The 20,717-nt window shown below is 55.2% G+C and overlaps 2 protein-coding genes across 9 annotated transcripts in view; one reads left to right on the top strand and one right to left on the bottom strand.

The window, feature by feature from the left end:
- The first annotated feature begins 70 nt into the window (after positions 1 to 70).
- On the top strand, positions 71 to 4,759 carry LIMD2 (LIM domain containing 2). 2 transcript variants are annotated; one of them, XM_019980581.2, is made up of 5 exons: positions 2,355 to 2,512; positions 3,248 to 3,342; positions 3,521 to 3,565; positions 3,646 to 3,785; positions 3,860 to 4,759. In XM_019980581.2, the coding sequence occupies exons 2-5, from the start codon at positions 3,301 to 3,303 to the stop codon at positions 4,017 to 4,019; spliced, it is 387 nt and encodes a 128-aa protein (XP_019836140.1). In that variant the 5' UTR covers positions 2,355 to 2,512; positions 3,248 to 3,300; the 3' UTR covers positions 4,020 to 4,759. The 2 variants fall into 2 exon arrangements, 1 of the variants encoding a protein (XP_019836140.1); XR_011562111.1 differs by lacking the exons at positions 3,248 to 3,342; positions 3,646 to 3,785; positions 3,860 to 4,759 and having other exon boundaries at positions 71 to 2,512; positions 3,521 to 3,566.
- A 1,409-nt stretch (positions 4,760 to 6,168) lies between these two features.
- Positions 6,169 to 20,717, bottom strand: part of MAP3K3 (mitogen-activated protein kinase kinase kinase 3) — a 61,138-nt gene continuing 46,589 nt past the window's right edge. For 5 of the 7 annotated variants that reach the window (XM_070773751.1, XM_070773750.1, XM_070773754.1 and 2 more), the window contains 10 exons: positions 19,389 to 19,522; positions 15,639 to 15,712; positions 13,710 to 13,777; positions 13,429 to 13,521; positions 12,651 to 12,842; positions 12,003 to 12,151; positions 11,258 to 11,389; positions 10,649 to 10,778; positions 10,107 to 10,284; positions 6,169 to 8,915 (listed from right to left, as the gene is read on the bottom strand). In XM_070773751.1, the coding sequence (XP_070629852.1) occupies positions 8,687 to 8,915; positions 10,107 to 10,284; positions 10,649 to 10,778; positions 11,258 to 11,389; positions 12,003 to 12,151; positions 12,651 to 12,842; positions 13,429 to 13,521; positions 13,710 to 13,777; positions 15,639 to 15,712; positions 19,389 to 19,522 (1,379 nt within the window). In that variant the 3' untranslated portion in view covers positions 6,169 to 8,686. The remainder of the gene's footprint in view (positions 8,916 to 10,106; positions 10,285 to 10,648; positions 10,779 to 11,257; positions 11,390 to 12,002; positions 12,152 to 12,650; positions 12,843 to 13,428; positions 13,522 to 13,709; positions 13,778 to 15,638; positions 15,713 to 19,388; positions 19,523 to 20,717) is intronic. The other 2 variants (XM_019980562.2, XM_070773753.1) reach the window with 1 other exon arrangement.

The following is a 20,717-nucleotide window of genomic DNA, read 5'->3' as shown; positions in this document are numbered from 1 at the left end:
TCTGAGAGCGTTTCCATGCATGCCCATGGAGGCATAGCAGTGACCTCCTTCACGAGACAGCCTCACAACACATGTTTCCTTTAAAACCCAGGATAGATTTGTTTTTATCTGATGTTGGGACCATTTTAGCCTGTCTCCATCAAAACACTTTGGAGCAGGAAGGGTCTGAGTGCTGGCCCTTCCTCGGGACCACATCTGGGCCAGTGGAGGCCAGGCAGAAGAGGCTCCCTTTTGGAAGCAAAGGAGGTGAAGGGGGTTGTTTTGCAACAGAACTTGTGGTGTCTCCTTACCTTGGAAACTAATACTCAGAGAGCAGGTAATCCAAGACCCAGACCCGGTCCTCCCCTTTGTCCTGGCTGCTGGCCAGGAGTCTGGGCCAGGGGTCAGGGGATGACTTGGGTCTCCTCCACGCTGCTTCCTCCTGACCTGCGTGTGCCCCGGCCGGGCCCCTTCCCCTACCCGTCCCTCAGGGTGGGCGCCCCTCCAGCGAGCCCCAGCCTTCAAACGTCAGATCAGGGAAGTGCCCCTCCCTCTTCCCTGTGGCTGCTTCAACCCATCGCATGCCCTCGCTTTCCCTTTCCTGAGAAACTATAACAACACTTTGAAAAATAGAAGACCTTCCCCAGTTACAGGGGTTAAGGAGAAGGCAGGACCCTGGCGGGAGCGGGGAGCCCTGAAATGGAGGGAGTGAGCAGGCCAGCTCACATTTATTTCCACTCCTCCTGCCCAGCTCTTTTTTTTTTTTTTTCTTTAAACCTCAAGTTCCCTTTTCTTTACACCATTATCAGCTTGTTTTCTTTACTCTGGTCTGCTTGCTTCACCTTGCCATCAGCTCATCCTTAGCGCCCAGAGTGCTGATTCTGTGGGAACTGCTGCTGCTCAGCACACGGATGGTCCTGGGAAGGGCAGGGGGGCCGAGGGGCAGGCGGTGCCCAGGGGCTAGCCCAGCGCTGCTCTCCACACCTCCGGGGGCTTCACCTTTCTCACATCACCACAACCCCCTTGAGAATCTGAAGACAGGTGTGGAAGCTCAGCGAGAAAAGAGAGGCCCCTTAACAGTTTCAGTTCTCACACACCCCATCCGGGAAGGCCTGAGGGCTCCAGCTCAACCCGAATGTAAATCTTCCTCCAAAGAGGGACAGGGGTCTAAGGAGAAAAGTGAACCACAGGGAGGGTGCCCTGAGGCAGCCATGGGAACAGCCTGGGGCTGGGGTGCCCGATGCCTCCCTCACTCCCGTGCCAGGCAGACAGCGCTGAGCCCTTCTGTTCCTGACAAGTGTGTGGGCCTCGTCTGGAGCCGCTCCTTCTGTTCCTGCCACCATGTGGGCAGGAGCTATGTTTAGCGCTGTGCTTTGTGAAACAGCTTCCAGCCGGATGGCAGGCGCAGCTCAGCAGTCCCTGGCGTCCCTGCAGAGATGCCGTGGGGACAGGCTCCCCTGTGCTCTTTGAGGAGCTGAGAAGTCAGACGCCTGGCCTCCTGTGTACCCGGGACTTGTGGTGCCCACCGGCTTGGCCACAGGGACAGGGGTCCAGAGGCCCAGCCTCGGACGCCAACCCTGGTGCTCGGCTTTGTTACTTGAACAAGTCACTTCAGATCTTCAGGCCTTGCCTCCTGTGTCAAATGAGGTTTGGATGAACCCAGGTTTGCATGTTTGAAGGCTGGAAATCTTTCCCCAGAGGGGGTGCCCTCGACCTCTCAGGCAGCGGTGCCTGCTGGAGCCGGGAGTGGGGGTTGACTAAGCCGACAAAGTCGGGCCCCAGAGGCGCTTTGGGACGGGGCCCTCGCGAGGGCCACTGCAATGGGCACCGCAGGCGCAGGCTGCCGGGCGCCAGAAGGGGCTGAGGGCTGGTGGCCACGGGGGCCCCCAGGGCCCTGCCTGTGGCGGGGCCGAGCCTCGCACGGCAGGATCGCGTGCCGGGCCGCTCCTGCCATCTCTGCGTCCGAGGGGGCGTGGGAGCCGCGCGGGGACGCCGGCAGGGCCCCCGGAGCGGGGAAATGGAAGCAGCCAAAGGCCCAGGCGCGCCCAGTTATCCTTTGCCGCCGCCTCGTCGGGAGCGCCATTTGTCACCCGAGTCATCTCTCCACCTGTACTCGTCCCTGACCCGAGGCCTCCGGCGCGGACCCTCCGGCTCCGGTCCCTGCCTCGGTCCTGAGCGGGCCGACGGGGCGACGGGTTTCGCGAGGCGGGCAAGCGCGAAGCCCGAGGGGCGGTGCGGAGCGCGGGGTCAGCGCGGGGGGCAGACAAAGGCGGGGGACGCCGAGCGAGGGGAAGACAAAGCGCAGAAAGGGGGTCGGCGGCGGCGCCGGGGCCCCGGAGGCGGCACCGGGCGCGGCGGAGCCAATGGGCGGGCGCGGGGCGGGGGCCGGCGGGGGCGGCGCCGCGATAAGGCGGCGGCGGCCGCGGCCGCTTAGGGACCACTGGCAGCGGCGGCAGCTCGCCCCCGCGCGCTCCTCGCACCCGAGGCTTCCCCCGGAGACCGACCCCCGTCCCGCGGCCCAGGCCGGGGCCCGGTGAGACCCGCGGGCGGGCCGGGGGAGGGGCCGGGGTCCGGCTCGCGATTCGGGCGGCCCAGGTGGGGGCTGTGGGCGCAGGGGCCGCCGCCCACCGGGTCCCGACGCCGAGCGTCTCAGTCCGTCGCTCTCGCCCGGGGTCCCGAGGCCGGTGTCCATCCCCTCGGCTGGGCCCGCCGGGGTCCTGGGTCTGGGGTCCGGTCCACGCGGGTTCGGAGCGGAGGAGCGGGCGGCAGCTCGGCGGGGCGGGGCGGGGCGGGGCGGGTGGCCCAGCCGCGGGCGCTGTCCAGGGGCTGGGTCCGCCGAACAGAGCGTACCCGAGGCCCCGCACTGGGCAGCTTCGGGCCGGGGTCAGGCCGGGGCAGCCGCTTCTGGCCGCGGCCCCACTGGGGCCGCCCGCCTCTAACCTCCACTCGCACCAGGCGGCGTCCGGGTCCGCGAAGCGTTCGGGCGGCTGCGCGGATCCCCTCCCCCAGCCGCTGCCCGCTAACTCCGCTCCTCCTGGGACACATGGTTCCACTCAGGGACCCCTGCCCCCTGGGGAGCCGCGTGGAGGCCGAGCGGGCGAAGCAGGGGGTGGGTGAGGGCGGAAGTGGCAAGACCCAGAGCAACAGGAAATGACTTAGGGAAAGTCCCAACCACAGCCCCCCAGCCCCCTGCCTGTAAACACCCCTACCCTCACCCTGGGGGCTGGGAAGGGCTTGTAGGGCCCTCCCAACCGACTTCCCCTTGCAGAACCCAGCGGGTGCCGCGTCTCCACACTGGGCCTCCATCGCCTCCAACGAGCCATGTTCCAGGCCGCCGGAGCCGCCCAGGCCACCCCCTCCCATGTAGGTGATCATCCGGGGTGGGAGGGCACTCCATCCCTGCAGGTGTCTGGCCTGAAGGGACGAGGAGCTGCCTGTTTGCCGGTCTCCCTCCCCTTCCCCCTTGAGTGTCCCTGGGATCTGGGCTGGTGATGGTCTAGGGCCCTCCTCAGCTGACCCTGCCCCACCGCCTCTCTCTTAGGAAGCCAAAGGTGGCGGTTCCAGCAGCACGGTTCAGCGCTCCAAGGTAGGGCCCCGAGGCTGGGCTGTGCAGGGAGGAAGGGGTGGGCGCCGGTCAGGCCCCTGATGGAGTCTCTCCTGGAACAGTCCTTCAGCCTTCGGGCCCAGGTGAAGGAGACCTGCGCCGCCTGCCAGAAGACCGTGTACCCCATGGAGCGACTGGTGGCCGACAAGCTCATTTTCCACAGCTCTTGCTTCTGCTGCAAGCACTGTCACACCAAGCTCAGGTGCGCCCCCGTCCTGACCCCGCCCCAGCCCTCCTGACCCGGCCTGACCTGACCACAGTGTTCTGCTTCTGCAGCCTGGGCAGCTACGCAGCACTGCACGGGGAATTCTACTGCAAGCCCCACTTTCAGCAGCTGTTTAAGAGCAAAGGCAACTACGATGAAGGCTTCGGCCGGAAGCAGCACAAGGAGCTCTGGGCCCACAAGGAGGTGGACCCCGGCACCAAGACAGCCTGAGGCCCCTCTGGCTGTCCACTCCCTCCTCCCCCTACAGAGGGCCTGGAGCAGGCATCGGAACGGTGGGAGAGAGACTGGACGGCCGGCCCCGGGTGAGGGTGGAAAGGGGATGAGGCCATTTTGCTCAGGCAGAGGGTTGCAGGGGCAGGGCTCTGCTCCAGGATGCCTTCCTTCTTCCTCAGCCGGTGGGGGTTCGGGAACCAGGATTGGGGTTTGCTCACCACCCTACTTCCTGTTTCTTTCAGCCTACCCCACCTCACCCCAGGGCCCCCCTGGGAGGCCCTCAAACTCAGCTTCCCTATCTAGGTGCCTTTTCTCCAGCAAGGAGTCAGCATGCCCCCTCAGGGTCCCAAGCTCCCTCACTGCCACCCAGGGGCCTGTGTGGCCCCCACGTCTCCCCATCTACCTCTGCCCTTAGCCTGGTCCTGAGCCATGGAGACTGGAGGAAGGTGAGCCAGGGTGCCCCCTTCTGGGCCTCTCCAAATGTCCCCCAGGACCCAGTGGGGGAAGGGAGGGGAACTGCAACAGCTCTGGGCCCCCTCCACCTGCAGAGGTGAGGCAGGGCATGCCTGTTAGGGCCGGGACCACCCCACAGTGCGGAGGCAGCGGAAGGGAAAGCACCCGCCAGGCTGAGAGCCACAGGGACTGGTGGGGGGCTGGCGGGGCCACATTCCCCCTCCTCCTACTTCTGCCGGTTTTGACTGTTGTAATCAATCCTATTTTAAACGTGTTTCGACAGATTCTGACTCTGTATTGTATGGCCGATGGGGGGCGGTTTGTGGCAGGAAGGACTCACCACACAGAGGTGAAGGGGAACAGCATCAGGCCAACGCACTCCTGGCCCTGACTGGTGGCGGTGGCTGGTGGTCAGGGTAATGGGTGTCAGGGGTCTATCAGGCAGCCTGAGAAAAGGGGGTGTTCTTCCCAACCAGGTCTCTCCATGCTGCCGAACTCAGTTTGAGGACTGAACCCCACTGGGTCTCTCAACCTGTGTTGCCCAAGGCCGGGCCATCAGCGGGTGACAGTGCTGAGCCTCACTGCACTTTTGCTGAGTCCTTACCTAGATCCTCTTTGTCCTGGCAATCAGGAAGGGATGGTGAACCAGCGGATCCAACAAGTTGTGTCCAAGAGCTTAGTCTATATGCCCTTTCCTCAGCAAGGAGTCAGTGTGCCCCTTCAGGGTCCCTCTTCCTTCTGCTTTTCCAGCTCCAGGGACTGGGGCACTCGGTCACCATCCCAAGTAGTCAAAGGAGAAACAGCTCTTCTGCTTCTCTTGGGGACAACAGTTTACAGTGACACAAACAAGGAGGACCTAAGACCCCACCCCTCAGGAGAATAGACAGGAAGTCCGGACTGTCCTGCCCCAGACCCAACTGTCCTGGTTTCCCCCAGCTGACTGGACTGTGTAAATTGGCAGAACAAGAGGGCAGACTCCTAGGGGATTACCCGACCCTAACGCTATGCAAGTCCTTAAGTTCCTCAGTGACCTCGTGCCCACAGAACAGGGCAGGAAGCAGGGCCTCGAGCTCCGGTGGTAGACAGGCCACTGTGCTGTGTTGCCTTTGGAAGTGACAGAGCTAACAGGACGCAGAGTAGGCACTCTGAACCTGGGTCCTCAGAGCATGAGGGGAATGCAGAGAGCCTCACTCAGGGCAGCTCTAACTTCTGCACCAGAGGCTTCAGCTGGAGACGAGGATGGTCTTCCTCTGCTCAGAGATAAGCAACAGCATCACATCACCCAAGAGCTACCAGAGGTGGCTCATGGCGGTACCTGCCCTGCAAGGATGTGACTCCAGTCAGCAAGGACTTCCCGGGGCTGGGAGGACTAGTGGGTGCCACAGAAGTCCTAGGAACTGAGCCATGGTGACGCTCAAGTCGGGTGAGCTGACAGTGTCACCTCAGGAAGTCAGCTGTGGTAGGACCATCCTCAGTAGATCTCCGAGGATTTAGGGAGGAAGAGAGGGTGCCACCTCTGAGCTGGTAGTGGTACCAGCCAAGTCCCACCAACCGAGGACCCCTCTGGGAGTCATTTCAAGTTCTCTGCTGAGGGATGCAAGCTTGTTGACAGGCAGCATAACCTGGTTTCTCCCAGGTAAACACTTACTGCCTCCACCCCACAACCAAAAGCACTGCCACAGGACCCCTTGAGTATAAATGATCCCTTTTATTGTAAGTAATGCACGACACTGGCCTGGCTTTGCACTGCAAGCCCTCGGTCAAGATATAGTCAAATAACTATGGCTGCAGGTTCTTCTGCACGATCCACAATTCAGACACACAGAGCTGGGGTGGGCAGGAGGGCAGTGGAGAGTGGACTGTCCCCAGCCCTGGCCTCTCCATGTTGGGTTGGCCAAGGCCGACATACCCCACGGAATGATGAGCAAATGGTGGCATGGCCCTTCCCACAGCCAGCCTGGGGCTGCTAGGAGATGGCCCTTCAAATCCTTTGGGCCAGGCCATCCTAGGCCCCACAACTTTTCATCTGGATTATTTAATAAAAAAAAAACAATAAATTAAAATTAAGCAACAGCTTGGTCCTGAGGATGCTGAGCCAGCATGTCCACAGTTTTTGGCACAAAAAAAAAAAATTCAGGGTCTTGTTTTTTTGGAGTGTAGGATTTGTTGGCTTGTTGGCAAATTCATTTTTAAAAACACATTCCCTGTGAGGTAAGACGCCGGGGGTGGGGCTCTGAGAGCCTGAACCTGGGACGCAGAGTCGTCTCATCTGGCACCGGCACCACTTCCTGTTGGGGTCGGGGACTGGGGGTCAGGGTGTGGGCCCAAGAAGAATGCTACAGCCATCAGGACAGGGTTGTGGAGAGGCCGAGCTGCCCATCGGCAGCTTTGGTCGAGACAAGGGGCCAGTCCCCTCCCTGGGCAAGAGCCGAGGTGGAGGCAGGAGCATACGCTCACTGTCTTCAGAGGGCCCAGCTGGGGTGCCTGACAGAGGCCCCTGGGGGGCAAGGATGGAAACAGGGGACCAGGCCCAACTGGCACCGTGCAACACACATTCCTGCAAAACCAGCTGCTTTCGTTTGCTCTTCTCTCTCTTGAGGCGTCCACCTGTAACAGTCTAGAATTGATATATATAAAAACCATCAAATATGATCTGAGATATAAATTAACAAGTACAAAGCCTCACATTACATGATGTGAAAAGGCTAAAAACAGCGATAGAAACTACATTCATAAAAGTGCATCGTCAACATACAACGAAGGCTTTGGCTTGTTCTGGTGCCCGTGGGGGAGTGGGCATGGCTGGCAATGAGCTGCCTGGCGCGAATCCCCAGCTCCTTGGAGACACCCATCCCTGGGCACTGGCTTTTTTTTTTTTTTTTTTCTCTTTTAACAACAACTCCCAAGGAAACTGGGTGTTGAGAGGGAGGAGCTCTAGCAATAGGCACATTTTGGAGGGGAGGGGCCGGAAGAAAGGACCAGCGCCCAGGCTGAGGTAAGTAAGGCCGACTCTAAGCTGCTTGAAGATACTGGCTCCCTGACCCCTGCTGCCATTCCTCCCCCAGGGGAGCGAGAAGGGAAAGGGGCTGAGACCCCATGGGGATGGGCGAGGCTGGCCACGGAGGAGCAGAGCTGGAGGTTCCGGACACAGGTGGTGGCCATCACACGGGCTCTCCCTTCTACCAGGCTGAGCTCTGGCCTAGCAGGTCACAGCCCGCAGACAGCCTGATACAACTCCCCGGCTCTGCGGAACGCTCCGCTCAGGGTAGCCAGCCGGCTCAGATGCCCTCACCGTATTGTCGGTCTTCTCTGCTCCAGTGGGGGAACAGGTGCCAGCCAGGAGCACAAGGTCTGGGGCCATGACCCTCAGCTCTTTCCAATCTGGCCCAAGGCCCCAGCCCACAGCAGGGGTACTGAGCCCAGAGGGCACACGAAGTCTCCAGTTTAGAGACTGGGTACAGCATAAGAGTGACTCCAACTTGTAAAACACAGACAATTGCATTGACAAAACTGGGTCTCCCCTCAGTGGGGGTAGTTCCACATCTCAGGCCCCTGCTTGAGGGTGTGTGTGGTGGGGCAGGGTCATGGGGGCAGGCAGGACAGGCTCCTCCTTCCCTGAATAAGGCAGCATAACAGTTGCTTCATTCATCTTTGGTAAAGGACAGGGGCTGGCAAAGCTGGCCTGGGGCTCCAGGGAGAGGGCCGCCCCGGCCTCTGCTCTCCATTGGCTGTGGGGTGCTGGGCTTTACCTCAGGCTTGGGTGGGCTCATCCAGCCCAGAGATGCCCTGGTAGTCTCCAGACATGGGGAGGAGAAACAAAGTAACACTCTGAATGAAAGTAACACTATTCAGACCCTTGTGTCCATCCTGTGCCCCAGACTCTCTGGGGTCTGGTGCTGATGGCCATGTCAAGACACAGCCCCAAGGGTGGGGCCCTGGGTGCCTCGCACACTGTTCCAGCTCCTTCCCCTCCAGGCTGAGCTGAGGACGCTGGCGCCTCGGGTCTGGCAGGCTGGGGGCTCCCAGTCTGTGAGGCTGCAGCCGCTCTCCCTGGCCCCGGGCCCCAGCAGCAAAAGGGCACAGACAACGCTGGCTGGACTCAGCTCTGTGGTCCATGGCCCTGCCCGGGAGAAGCAGCAACTTGGCTGAGCCCCCCAGCAGCCCCTTGCCCATGCAGAGGGGGCGGCCGGCAGCAGTGTGGCCTTGAGAGCTCAGTACACGAGCTGTGCAAAGTGGTGTGTGAGCAGCTCCTCGGCCGAAGGTCTCTGGCGGGCCTCCACAAAAATGCGCCTCAGGAAGTCCCGGCCATGCTCAGAGATGTGCGAGGGCAGCTGAGGGTTGGTGGGCTGGGTGGCGATTTTGAAAATGGCAGCCATGGCTTCATACTCTGCCCAAGGTGGTTTCTCTGTCAGCATCTCCACCACCGTGCAGCCCAGGCTCCTGGAGACAGAGAACCCCTGTGTCACCCCGCAGCCAGCCCCAAGCTCCCAGCCGCCCTGCACACCACTGTGAAAGGAGGTGCCTTTCTCGAAACACACTGAGGCAGGATGGGCCAGGCTGGGGGCTAACACCCCTGAAGAGGGTCCCCATGGCCAGAAGAGGTTTCACAGCCCTGTCAACTTCGTCCACATGGGCTTCATCAACCTGCACCCACCTGGCTGCTTCCTGATATCGGGGGGAACCACTGAGCACGTGCAGAAAGCGCTCTGAAATAACGGTACTGGTTTCCTACTGCTGCTTTAACAGTGACCACGAACCCAGTAGCATAAAAAAGCAGCCTAAGTGTGTTACTGCTATGGAGGTCAGATATCTAAGGGCAGTCTCACTGGCTGAAGTCAGTGGGCCAGTCAGGACAGTTCCTTGTGGAGGCTCTGAGAGGAAAGCCCATCTCCTGGCCTCTTCCCACTCCTAGAGGCTGCCTGCGTTCTTGGCTCATGGCTCCTTTCTTGTCTCACACCAACTTCTTGTTTCCTTTGTCACACCTCTTACTACTCACTCTTGCCTCTCTTTTATAAGGACCTTTATGAGTATACTGGGCCCATCTGGATAATCCAGGATCATCTCCCCATCTCAAAATTCTTAAAAATCACTCTGCAAAGGCCCTACTGTCACATAAGGTAACACTCTCTCATCCCTTTGGGATTAGGACATGGACATCTTCAGGGACCACTATTCCACCCCCTACAGTAACATTCTAAGAGGAAGGGATACTCTCATAACTTTCAGGACCTTTCAGAGGATGGACACAAAATTAGAGCAGCTGCAAGCCATCTGAGCACTAGGAGAGGGAGCCGAAGCCTACTACTGCTGCTTAGAGACCCATCCAGGCCTTCAGATGGGATCCGAGCTCTTTCAAGGATTTAGCAAACACCCCAGGGATGTTTACCACGGCCTTAGTTCTCAGCAATAACAAACAGTTGCTGTTCAGAGTGAAAACACAACATATCTGCTGTGTGTACTGCTGCAGGCACTACCACCCCTGCCCACATGGAGCCTGCAACCTGGCCTCACTGGCCAGAGGCCAATCCTCACTCCTGCCACACTGCAGAGCCCTCAGCCCCATTTCTAAGCTGGAACCACTACAGCCCAGACCAGGAGATGAGGGTCCCAGCACGTCCCCAGCACACTTACCACACGTCTGCCTTCCTTCCGTAGCCCTCACCGCTGATCACCTCGGGGCTCATCCAGTAGGGAGTGCCAGTGACTGAGCGCATGCCCGTGCCGGACATGCAGATGGTTTGCAGGCGCTTGCTGGCCCCAAAGTCCCCCAGCTTCACATTCCCAGCAGAGTCTCGCAGGATGTTGGCTCCTAAGGCATGAAAGGGCAGAGGCTGCAGCCCTAGACCCCTGGCACTTGCCACCATCCTCCTTCTGTCCTTCCCTCCCAGTCCAAAGGGCTGCTGGGTAGGATGGGGGCCTTGTGAGCTGGAGCGAAACTGCACAGAGCAAACAGGATAGTGGTGGGAGGCACCTGCCCTACAGCAGCCAACAGTCGTCACCACAGCCAACATCTGCAGAGCCCTTCACTGTGTTTCCCCAAATCACTTAACTGATCTTCACACCAGTCCCCCAAGGAAGTCATGAGGGTTTCACTTTTCACAAAGTTCACAACAACCAGGTAGAGAGTCCCCAAGTTCCCAGGTCATGGAGAGCCCACAGCCTGCCCCGCTCACCCTTGATGTCCCGGTGAACAATCATGTTGCTGTGCAGGTAGGACATGCCTTCCAGTATCTGCCGGGTGTACTTCCGGGTCACGCTCTCTGTCAGAGCGCCGTAGGCCTTCAGCTGGTCTTTCACTGAACCCTAAAGCCACAGGAGTCAGAGGGGTCACTGCAGGAAGGAGGATGGAAGGGGGCAAGGCTACTTCCAGACCCCAGTGTTTACCAAGGGAGTGAGGTCCAGTCCCCATTTGTGACAGGCCAGGCACTTAGCTAAGGGCTGTCAGGCAGCTTGGAGAAAAGTATGAGACAGCCCTTCCCTCAGGCCAGGGTGACCCAAACCCAGAAGGGAGGTCTATGTGCTCCACATAAAGGCAGTACCTACTGGACAGTGCAGCTGCCTTGGGAGCCTCGGGTCAGGGGAGCCTGGGACAATTCTCACCCCAAACCATCACTGCAGCTAGACGCAGGACATGCTGACTCCACGCCCTGCCCCTGCCTCGCCTTTCCCCTGGAGCCTCTGGAGACTCAGGTAACCACTCATGTCAAAGTGACCCCTCCTCCACAGCCCCAGTGCCATGACAGTCCCTCTCTTGCTGTCTGCTTGCATCACGGGGCACATACCCCTGGCATGTACTCCATGAAGATGGTCAGAGTCTTCTCGGCACGATCCCGCAGGCAGCCATAGTACTGCACTATGCGCTCATGCTGCAAGTTCTTCAGCAACTGGATCTCGCACTCCAGAGCACTCACCTCCTGGGAAGGGGCCCAGTGGTCACCGAGGCTTGCAGGCCTCAGTTCTACCTGCCTGGCGTCAGCTCCGCTTGCCCTAGTCAGTGGCCTCAGAGGAGCCCATCTGCCGTGGGAACTTCAGCTGGAGAAAAGGGGGAATGTTCTCGACTGTCTGGCCCTTGCCCACAATGCTGGCTAAGCCGTGGGACTGGGCACTCCCATGCTGGAAGACAGCAGACAGTGGGGTGGGAGATGGGTTTGTGGGTGCAGTTAAGGAGTTCAGGTAACTGCTGCATTTGTCCACTCAAACTGGAGTGAAGGCCACAGCCCAAGCTAAGCTCCAAAGACGGGCTCCTTCCTGGCTCGGGGGCTGGGAGAGAACGGCATCTGTCTGCTGAGGTGGGGGGTGGGGGCAGGAGCTGCTCGTTGTGCCACTGCCATCCAAACCAGTCTGGGCGGTTAGGTACTTTGACACCAACTAATCTCTCCCTAGGACCGGGGTAGATGGTAAAGGAGCTTGGAAGGAAGAATGATGGGAGAAACAACCTGTAGCATCTAAAGCAATTAGTCTGTGCAACAAGACAGGCATTTTGTTGAGAAGGAGGAATTGGAAGTCAGACTGTAGGGAAGGCAGTACCTTGCTTGTCTCAGGACTGTCTGGGTCAAACTGCACCTGCTTGGAAGCAAGTTCTCGTCCTGTGTCCACGTCATAGCACAAATAGACCCTGCCAAAGGCACCCTGGCCTAGGAGCTTCCCCCGGCGCCAATTAATGGGGGCACTGGGAGCTACAGGAGAACAGGAGGAAAGAGCATTAGAGCTAATGCACTTGCTAAGGCCCGAGCTGCCCTTCACCCAGCATCACCACACCTCAACACAGCATCTCCACCCTCACCTGGAACAGGCTCAGGGCCCTGACCAATCAGAACTCAAGGCCCACACCCTGAGAAGCACAGGACTGGCTAAAATCATGATTAAATGCTTATCTGAACTGATTAAACACCTTTATACTTCCAAGGCCCCCAGATAGCTCATTATGTCAGGGATTAAGGAGATCACTCTTCAATTTAAACGTGGAGAAAACTAAAGGCCAGAGAGGAGTGGCTCATCACAACAGTGGAGTGAGGACTAAGGTCCAGGGGATCTGCTGCCCCCCTCAGGCTCTTCCCCTGGGTACAGATGGGCCAGGGCAGCCACCCGCTGAGCCCAAAAGCCCTCTGGACTCGCTGGCCCCCCGCCCTGAGCATCCCTCAGGCAGGCCCTCCCCAGCCAGGGCGCACTGCTCACACTTGGTGGGCACACTCCTCTCCTGCACGGAGAGGGCGTTCTCGCTGTCGGCGCTCCGCAGGCGCGCGCGGGGGTCCAAGTACTGCACCGCCAGGCCCAGGTTCTCGCCATTTGTACTCAGGGAGCGGCTCGAGGGCACCAGGGTGAACAGGTTGCCTTGATGACGCCGTATTCGGGGAAACGTTCTTCTGCCTAAAGGGGTGCCAGGGCCAGAGCAGAGCAGGTCAGAACCCCGACCACAAGGCCAAATGTGCCAACCAGGTCACAACACCAGCTCCAGTCCATCCTCTCTTCCCTCCCACCTGATGCTGGCCAGAATGGCTGATGTCTCAAGCATCCTGAGGATCAGGACAAAAGCAGGAATCAGCAAGCAGCCAAGGGGTTTAGGGAAACCCAGCCAAAGGGAAAGCGCAGGGCTGGCCCTCATGCCCCACAACACCCGTGGGGCCAATCCATGGCTGCTCTCTGTTTTCCTTGGCATCGTAATCCTACACCTCTGTGGAAGCTCCATTCCGTTTGCTGCCTGAGGCAGAAGAGGGCAGTGGAGAGTTGGCGCCTGGAGCACTCTGTGCCCTCAGACAAAGGACTGATTTCCTGGAGGCAGTATCCATCTACAATACCATCCTCCTCTTTTTAAAAAACACTGACTCTACTGCCTCAAGCCTGGATGCAGTTCCTCAGGAATGCAGGAAACGTGGGGCCTGGAGCGCCTGGGCCACCCCCTTCCGGTGGCTGTTCCTGCGGTGGCCAGCAGGGGGCAGCGTGGAGGCGCACTCACCATCGTTGTAGTCCTTGTGGTGCACCGACACGTGGTAGCGCCGGGGGTAGGTGCCACCTTTGACCCCTTTGTCATAGAGTGGAGTTTCCCGATCTGAGGAAAAGAGAGGGGTCACTGGCTGCTCGACAGGCCCCGGTGAGTGCCTCAGGAGAGCCTCCAGGTCACCTGAGACCTGAGAGCAGCAGGCCCCAGGAAGAGTAAATACAGCCCTGGCTTCTCTTTCCCCCGAGCCGTCCAGGGCAGACACCTTGCAGTGCTCACCCACCCTCTGCAGAACTCACCCGAGAATTCCTGTCTGTTGTCTGGGAAGCTCTGGGCTCGCGACATTCGTGATTTCCGGAAGGATGGGCTAGAAAAACAAAATCAATCACACAGCAGACTTCAGGGTCCCTCCAAAGTAGCTCACCAGGTCAGAGGGCAGGATACCCAGACACACTGCTTTTTGTGACTCCTTTCCACACATGTCATTATATGGCAGGAAGTAGAGTTCAAGAGAAGCAGACCTTTCCTATGCTTCCTACTTTCTCTTCACTAGTCTGAGGCCCACATCTGACATGATCCTGCCTAATGAGGCCCTCCAGTGCTCCCTATCTCCACTGGGGGGCAGAGTGCTGTCTCTTACCCTTTCCTCCCACTCTGGTAACAGGAAGAATGCAAAGGATCCCTTGCTCAAGGCAGTCATAAAAACAGTAATAACACCCAGGATCTTCCTTTCAGACTAATCATCACTATCTCCTCTTAGAGATATGGAAAACCGAGGAACAGAGAGGTTAATGGACTTGTCCAAAGCTATTCGACTAATATTTGGTGGAGTTGGGTCTATATGGCTCCAGGTCCCATGAAGGGAAGATGAAAGCTCTGACCTTTGGTTATGCTGGGCCCCAAGGAAGTAAGTCCAGGTCACTGAGTCTGACTCCCAAGGAGATGAAAACAAACCATTGGAGGGCCACTGGAAAAACTCAAGAATCAAGAGAGTCATCTTTACCAGCATCCACCTGAATGGCCCTTTTCCCTCATGTGTGAGTGCCTTTGGAGATCAAAACTCAGAAACTCTCAAGGCAGTGGTGCAGGGACTGTCCTCTACTTCCCAACTGCCAGACTTTCTGTGGTCCTGTCCCACACCTACCCTCCCCGACCAGTGTGGCCACAACACTCAGCAGAGAGTTCAAAGCCACAGTCAGTCCCTGTCCCGGAAGAGCCCTCAGTTTGCAGCAACAAACTCTGGCACTTTTACCAGTGCCTTCTTGCTCTTCTGCTTGGAAAGCCTAAAATAAGGCTTCAAATTGGATGCCAACAAGCAACTGTGACTGTGCTCTATGACACCTGGAGGGAGACCACACTCATCAGAGCACAGATCTGTTAGAAGAGACACAGTACAGACATGGCAGGGTCACAAGGTGATTGTCCGTGTGAGCAATTGATCAGTTCCACAAAGAGAAGAAAACCCTCCAAACTGCTCGGTGGCCTCTGACCACAGCCCTGAGCCCAGCCAGACAGGGTCAAAATGTGCTCCTGGGCATGATGAGGTCAAGGAGAGAGACTGGCTGGATCAATGCCAAAGCCATCTCTAAACACCCCTGCTGACTGACAAACCAGCTCCACAGACTATGGGGTGTGTGAAGGACAGCACTTGTTCCCTCCCAAAGTGTAATAAGAACACAGCTGGTGTGTAAGATTACACACCAAGCGGGCAGTGTGGTAAGCTAGGCAGTCTGGATTATTCTGTTTTCTGGTTTTTATACCCCAGTTTCTTATTCCACCAGAAACACTTGGAGGAAAGAAAAAAATGAAAGTAAACCTACAGGTAATAATTCAATTTTGTCCCCAAAACACTGAAGGTCCACTGCTTCTCAGTCCAGACCTCAGCAATGAGGCAGGGGTACAAGGGCACCATGTATTATGTGGGCAGTCAAAACACACAGAAAGTGCTGGAAGCAACGGAGCCAGCATTTATCCATGTGAACTGCTATTATGACCTATTACATCCATCTGATTACACAAACAGAACATTCTCCTGGTGTTTGGAAAATTAAGGAGAAGGCTCGGAATGCTAGCGAGAAGTTTCTTTCCCAAAAGCATGAGGTTCTAGCCATGGGCCTGCAGACCAGTGTCTAGTTCAGGGACACACACACTAGCTAACTCTATTTCCTTAGCTCATCAGTTCCAAAAATGCCTGTGCACCAACTCCCAAACCAGCCACAGTCCCATACCTGTCTGCTGACCTGTCCAAGGACTGGCAGCTTCCCGACAAGGAGTTTTCAGCACTGCTCAGAGGATCCAGCATCTGCAAGGCAAGGCATACAGTAAAGCCCCAGCCCCAGCCCCAGCCAGGTACCCAGCCAAGACCAGCAAAAGGTCCTTTTTTTCCCCCCAAAAATATGAAAGTGCCCTTTCTCTGCCTGGGCAGTGGGAAGAATGGTTAGGCAGGTACCGTTCTCCCCCACAGTCTGAAAGGCAAGTTTCCAGGAGTGAGAAAAATGCCTGGCTGGCATCCCAAGGCGCTCTGCCAGGACAGCAAAGCAGAGACGCTGCTTCTCTGGTTGGCATTTTCTTGGCTTGCGAATGCTGGAGCCTGGTGCTGGAGACGGTACTACCCTGCAGAGGCTTCCAGTGTGTGTGTGGGTGGGACGGTGATGCTTCTGTTTACACTCCATAATTTATAATTTACAAAGACAAGGAGTGTCCTCGTTTCACAGATGAGCCACTGCAGGTCTGGAAAGGGGAGGAGTATTGTCTGAAGTCATGAAACAAGTCAAGTCAATGCACAACTGACACAGAACACAAGTTTCCCGGTTCCTGGTTCTCAGGCAGGGCCAACAGGTATCTGTGTGAGTTGAAATGTTTCTCTGGCCCTTGGTCAAATGCAGTAACAAAAAGTCTTCAGATTAGCCTTTTCTCCAACTGATCTCCCTTCATTTTGCCTGGGGGCGGGGGGCGGTGAAGGGGTGTATTCACTGTCAGAGAATTCATTATCTGAGATCCAAAGTCAAGCATTACATAGAGAAGCAAAGTATCAGAACTATGAGAATCCACGAACAACTTTCATAAAATTGGTTTCCAAGTCAAACGATCTCTTCCCATTTAATGCTGGAGACCATCTCACCCATAATTTCACCCGTATATTGTCATACGTGATTTTTTTTTAAACTGCCAATCAAGGCAAATTAATTGCAAAATAAAATCCCCCAAATCTTGCTAAGGCGATAGGATTTCCTCAAGTGGATAAAACCAACGTGGGAAAGAATTGCTCCCAATCCAGAAAGTACATATTTGGCAAAGTTAGACCAGATAACAGAAGAGAGAATGAGCAGGAATAACAACATGACAGGTGTGATGAAGGAGGAACACCAAAGGTTCAAGAGAGGCCACTGGAAAACACACTGAACCCCGTGAAGGTTTCTGTTTAAAAAAAAAAAGGACTCTCTTTTCGGGGTTTGCCCTGGTGGTCCCATGGTTAAGACTCCGTGCTTTCATTGCAGGGGGCATGGGTTCGATCCCCAATGGAACTATTATCCCATATGCCGCTCAGCCAAAAATAAACACCCTCTTCGTGACAGTGCTGCAGAAGTCAAAGGGAAGGAAGTTATGCTGCATTAGAAAAATTTTGTTAGAAACACCAAGCCAAAAAAAAAAAAAACTAGCCTGAACCATGCTTTGTTCATTCTGAAAATTAGCAAATAGATGCAGCCATTGCTCAAATCTGATTAAAGAAAAAATAAAACAAACTTATTTTAGTTTCACTTTTCAAGAAAGTCCCAGTCGGATATTCTTTCACTACATACCATGCTGTTTTGGTCTCTGTTGAGTAGATTTATCTTGAATGGCCCATTACCAGCAGCAATTCTCTTCTGCTAAAGATGCAGGCACTGAAGAAGGACCTAGTCATTCCCCCGCTGCCACCTTCCACGGCCTCTCCCTAAAGGCCTCTCCTCACTACAAGTCTAATACTCCCATGCCTTCCAGGGCCATGAAAGTAATATAAAGAAGTAAAAGGACCAGGATACAGGACCATGGGGAAGGACAGAAAGCAAAGGCAATCAAACTCATTAACAACCTCTGAGGTTTTACACCCGTTACCCCTCGTACAGCTGATGTCCGGAAGCACTCTGGTTAGAGAAAAAGGAAAGGATGGTCAGTAAGATAACCAAGAGGGGACTCTGCAGATAAAAGTACTCTAGGTCACTGTTTTAAACATAAATTTATCTGGAAGGCAGGACTACAGAAGAGAGCAGAAGCAGTATAAAAATGCTTCTCATAGCCTGTACAATTGAAACAATGCTGGAAAAGTCATAAGAATCAGTTTTAGGAAAAGTTGTAAGAATCAGTTTTTTTGGTAAAATCCCCCATGTGTTGGTGCTGGCCTTCTGCTGGATGCTTTTACCTTTAAGAAGTTTCCCCTTTCAAGATCAAATTCCAAAAGTTTAGAAGACGTATGTTTTTCTTTGCAATCAAAGCAAGCTCACTGAAAAAACTTCAGAATGAAGCCAGAGATCTTATTCTTGCTGAGTTCACTAAGCCAAAGTGACATTTTCATCAAGTGAGCCACAAATTTAAAAAGCTAACCATCAAAATGAGTAAGCTATTGTGGTGAACACACCCTAAGATGACCCCCACCTCCCCCGACCACCCTCCCCTCAGTGAGTCACAATCTTTCAGAACTCCTTCATCTGAGTATAGGTAGAACTTGTAATTCACTTCTAGTCAATAGATTATGGCAAAGTGGATAGGATATTCATTCCCATAATTGTGTTAAACTACATGAGACTCCGTCTTTGCAGACTGGAGCAAGAGACTCTCCTGGTAGCCTGGAAGTGAGAGGGCCACACTGCGGGGAACTACAGGTGGCTTCCAAGAGCTCAGAGGGGCCCCTGGCTGACAGCCAGCAAGAAAATAGGGGCCACAAGGCTACAACCACAAGACACTGACCAACAACCAAGTGGACCTAGAAGGGAGCCCCCAGCTTCAGGAAGAAACACAGCCTGGCTGACACTCGACTGCAGCCTTGTGCGACCCTGAGCAGAGAACCCAATCAAGTTGTGCCTGTATCTTAGACCCCAGGAAACTGTAAAATAATAAATGTCTGCTGTTTGTACTGCTAAGCCTGTGGTTGTTTTATATAGCAACAGATAACTAATTTAGTTGTCTACTATCATAAAAGTTCACCCAAAGTAGCCAGTCCTACTTTGAACTGGTATACTCCCTACCTTTCATAAAGCAATAGCAAAACTAAAAGCTGGTTGATGGAAAAGAAAAAAAAATCTGTGTGTTTAGATTTTTTTAATTGGTCATATGCTAAAACTCTGCTGAAAGGCCAGGGGGATTGTAAGGAAGCACACAGACAGCAGAGCGGCTTTGTGCAGTTTGTGCGAGACCAGCGAGAGGGCCACAGAAGCCGGAAGAGTGGCCAGACACACGTCTGGCACCAAGGAGGCCAGGTGCTCAGACCCTGGCTTTGGTGAAAGTCACGCAGTTGTGTCCGACCTTGTGACCCCCGTGGACGATACAGTCCATGGAATTCTCCAGACCACAATACTGGAGTGGGTAGCTGTTCCCTTCTCCAGGGGATCTTCTCAACCCAAGGATCAAACCCAGGTCTCCCACATTTCAAGTGAGTTATTTACCAGTTGAGCCACAAGGGAAGCCCAAGAATAATGGAGTAGGTAGCCTATTCCTTCTTCAGTGGATCTTCCTGATCTGGGAATTGAACTGGGGTCTCCTGCATTGCAGGTGGATTCTTTACCAACTAAGCTATCAGGGAAACCCTGTCTTTGGTAGGAATTGATATTTGGCCCTTAGAAAGGAAACATCCATACCTGGGCAGGCCTGGTTTACAAAAGAGCTACTAGATGGGACTCAAGTCCCTCACTTGCACACCATGCCCACTGAGGACCCCCATTATAACCTTGGTCTGACACCTCCCACGACACACACCCTCTATATATAACCCAGACTATACTCACGCACTGCTCGCTGGTCTCTGGTATGAACTCCCCCTCGCTGTTGATGCTGGTGTAGGAGCCCTGCCGGGCGATGCGCTGCTGCCGCTCAGGCACGTAGCCAGGGGGAGGCGAGCTTCGGCCGGGGTTCTGGGAGCCTAGAGCACAGAAACAAGACCCTTGACGGGAGAGCCCAGGCCCCAGAGCCTGAGAGGAGCAGACACGGAGCCAGCTTGGACCCAGCGTCTGCTTGGTGGTGGAAAGCCTGTTTGTCTCTCTGAACATCCAGGAAGAGAAGGCGGGCCTCCTCCTAGCAAAGTCCTGGGGTTGAAGGAAACTTCCTGAACCAGGCAGCTTCTCCCCCTAATCCAAGGACCCCAAGAAGGAAGAAAACTCCTTAAGAGAAAAGTCAAAGAATGGTGGCAGGCTTGCTCTTTGAAAGAGAGTCTTTGAGGAGCTTAAAACCACTATTTTCAACGTCTTTCAAAGAAGTGATCCCTTCATTTTTCTACACAAAGTCAGTCATTCAGAATATATGGATCATTCAGTTTGTAGAGAAGATATTTGAATGAATTCGCCACCAAGAGGAGTTGGTATTCCAATCTCTTGTTGGAGGTATCAACTCACACTCTCTCCAAGAACCACTTGGATTAGGTATCTCAGGTGGGAAGCACCTGAGACTCTCGGTAGCCTGGCTTCCCCACTTGACTCTAAAGTAGAGGCTAGAAACCAAACTGCTCTGAAAACACGTGTAGAATTATGCTGGATTTCCACTTTGAACACCTCACTCACAGCTACAAATTCTGAGATAAGGAGGTGCTTAAACCATGCCTTTCAAATGATCTCAAACAACCCATGGAAGAGTCTGCTCAAGCTTTCTAAGCCCTGGCAGAAAATGATGCTGCTCAGAGTAGAAATTTAGAGATACTGTGCCATCAACTAACAGAGCAAAGAAATGAGTCATTTTCTTTCTTTTTTTTTTTTCTGGTCACCCGCACAGCATGTGGGATCTTGGTTTTCTGACGTAGGATCAAACCCACACAACCTGTAGTAAAAGCACAGTCTTAACCACTGGACCACCAGGAAAGTCCTCCTTTTCTTTTTTATCCTCTGTTACTTCGCCTTTAATTCTCACAACACTCCTACAGTGAGGGCGCACTGTGCACATCTGCCGTGTGCAGAAGGGAAGCCAAGGCCCAAAGTCATATAGTGACTCAACGGTGGTGCTGCAGCCAGAAAACAGCCTTTGTGACTCCCAGTACAGTTCGGGCAAGGCCATTTTGAGACTGTAATCTACTTCCAGAAAGGGCAGGCATACCATTCAACACAGAGATGGAAAGCAAAACTTCTCCC

Source organism: Bos indicus, chromosome 19, assembly GCF_029378745.1.
Source record: "Bos indicus isolate NIAB-ARS_2022 breed Sahiwal x Tharparkar chromosome 19, NIAB-ARS_B.indTharparkar_mat_pri_1.0, whole genome shotgun sequence".
In the NCBI taxonomy this organism is placed as follows: Eukaryota; Metazoa; Chordata; class Mammalia; order Artiodactyla; family Bovidae; genus Bos; species Bos indicus.
Note: the sequence above shows the minus strand (reverse complement) of the source record. Positions and strands in the feature narration are given on the sequence as shown.

Excerpts from the sequence above, each read along its gene's own strand:
- LIMD2 (XM_019980581.2), top strand. The coding sequence starts at position 3,301 with ATGTTCCAGGCCGCCGGAGCCGCCCAGGCCACCCCCTCCCAT. Across the intron at positions 3,343-3,520 it reads CCCAGGCCACCCCCTCCCAT|GAAGCCAAAGGTGGCGGTTC; the intron begins GTAGGTGATCAT and ends CCTCTCTCTTAG. Across the intron at positions 3,566-3,645 it reads GCACGGTTCAGCGCTCCAAG|TCCTTCAGCCTTCGGGCCCA; the intron begins GTAGGGCCCCGA and ends CTCCTGGAACAG.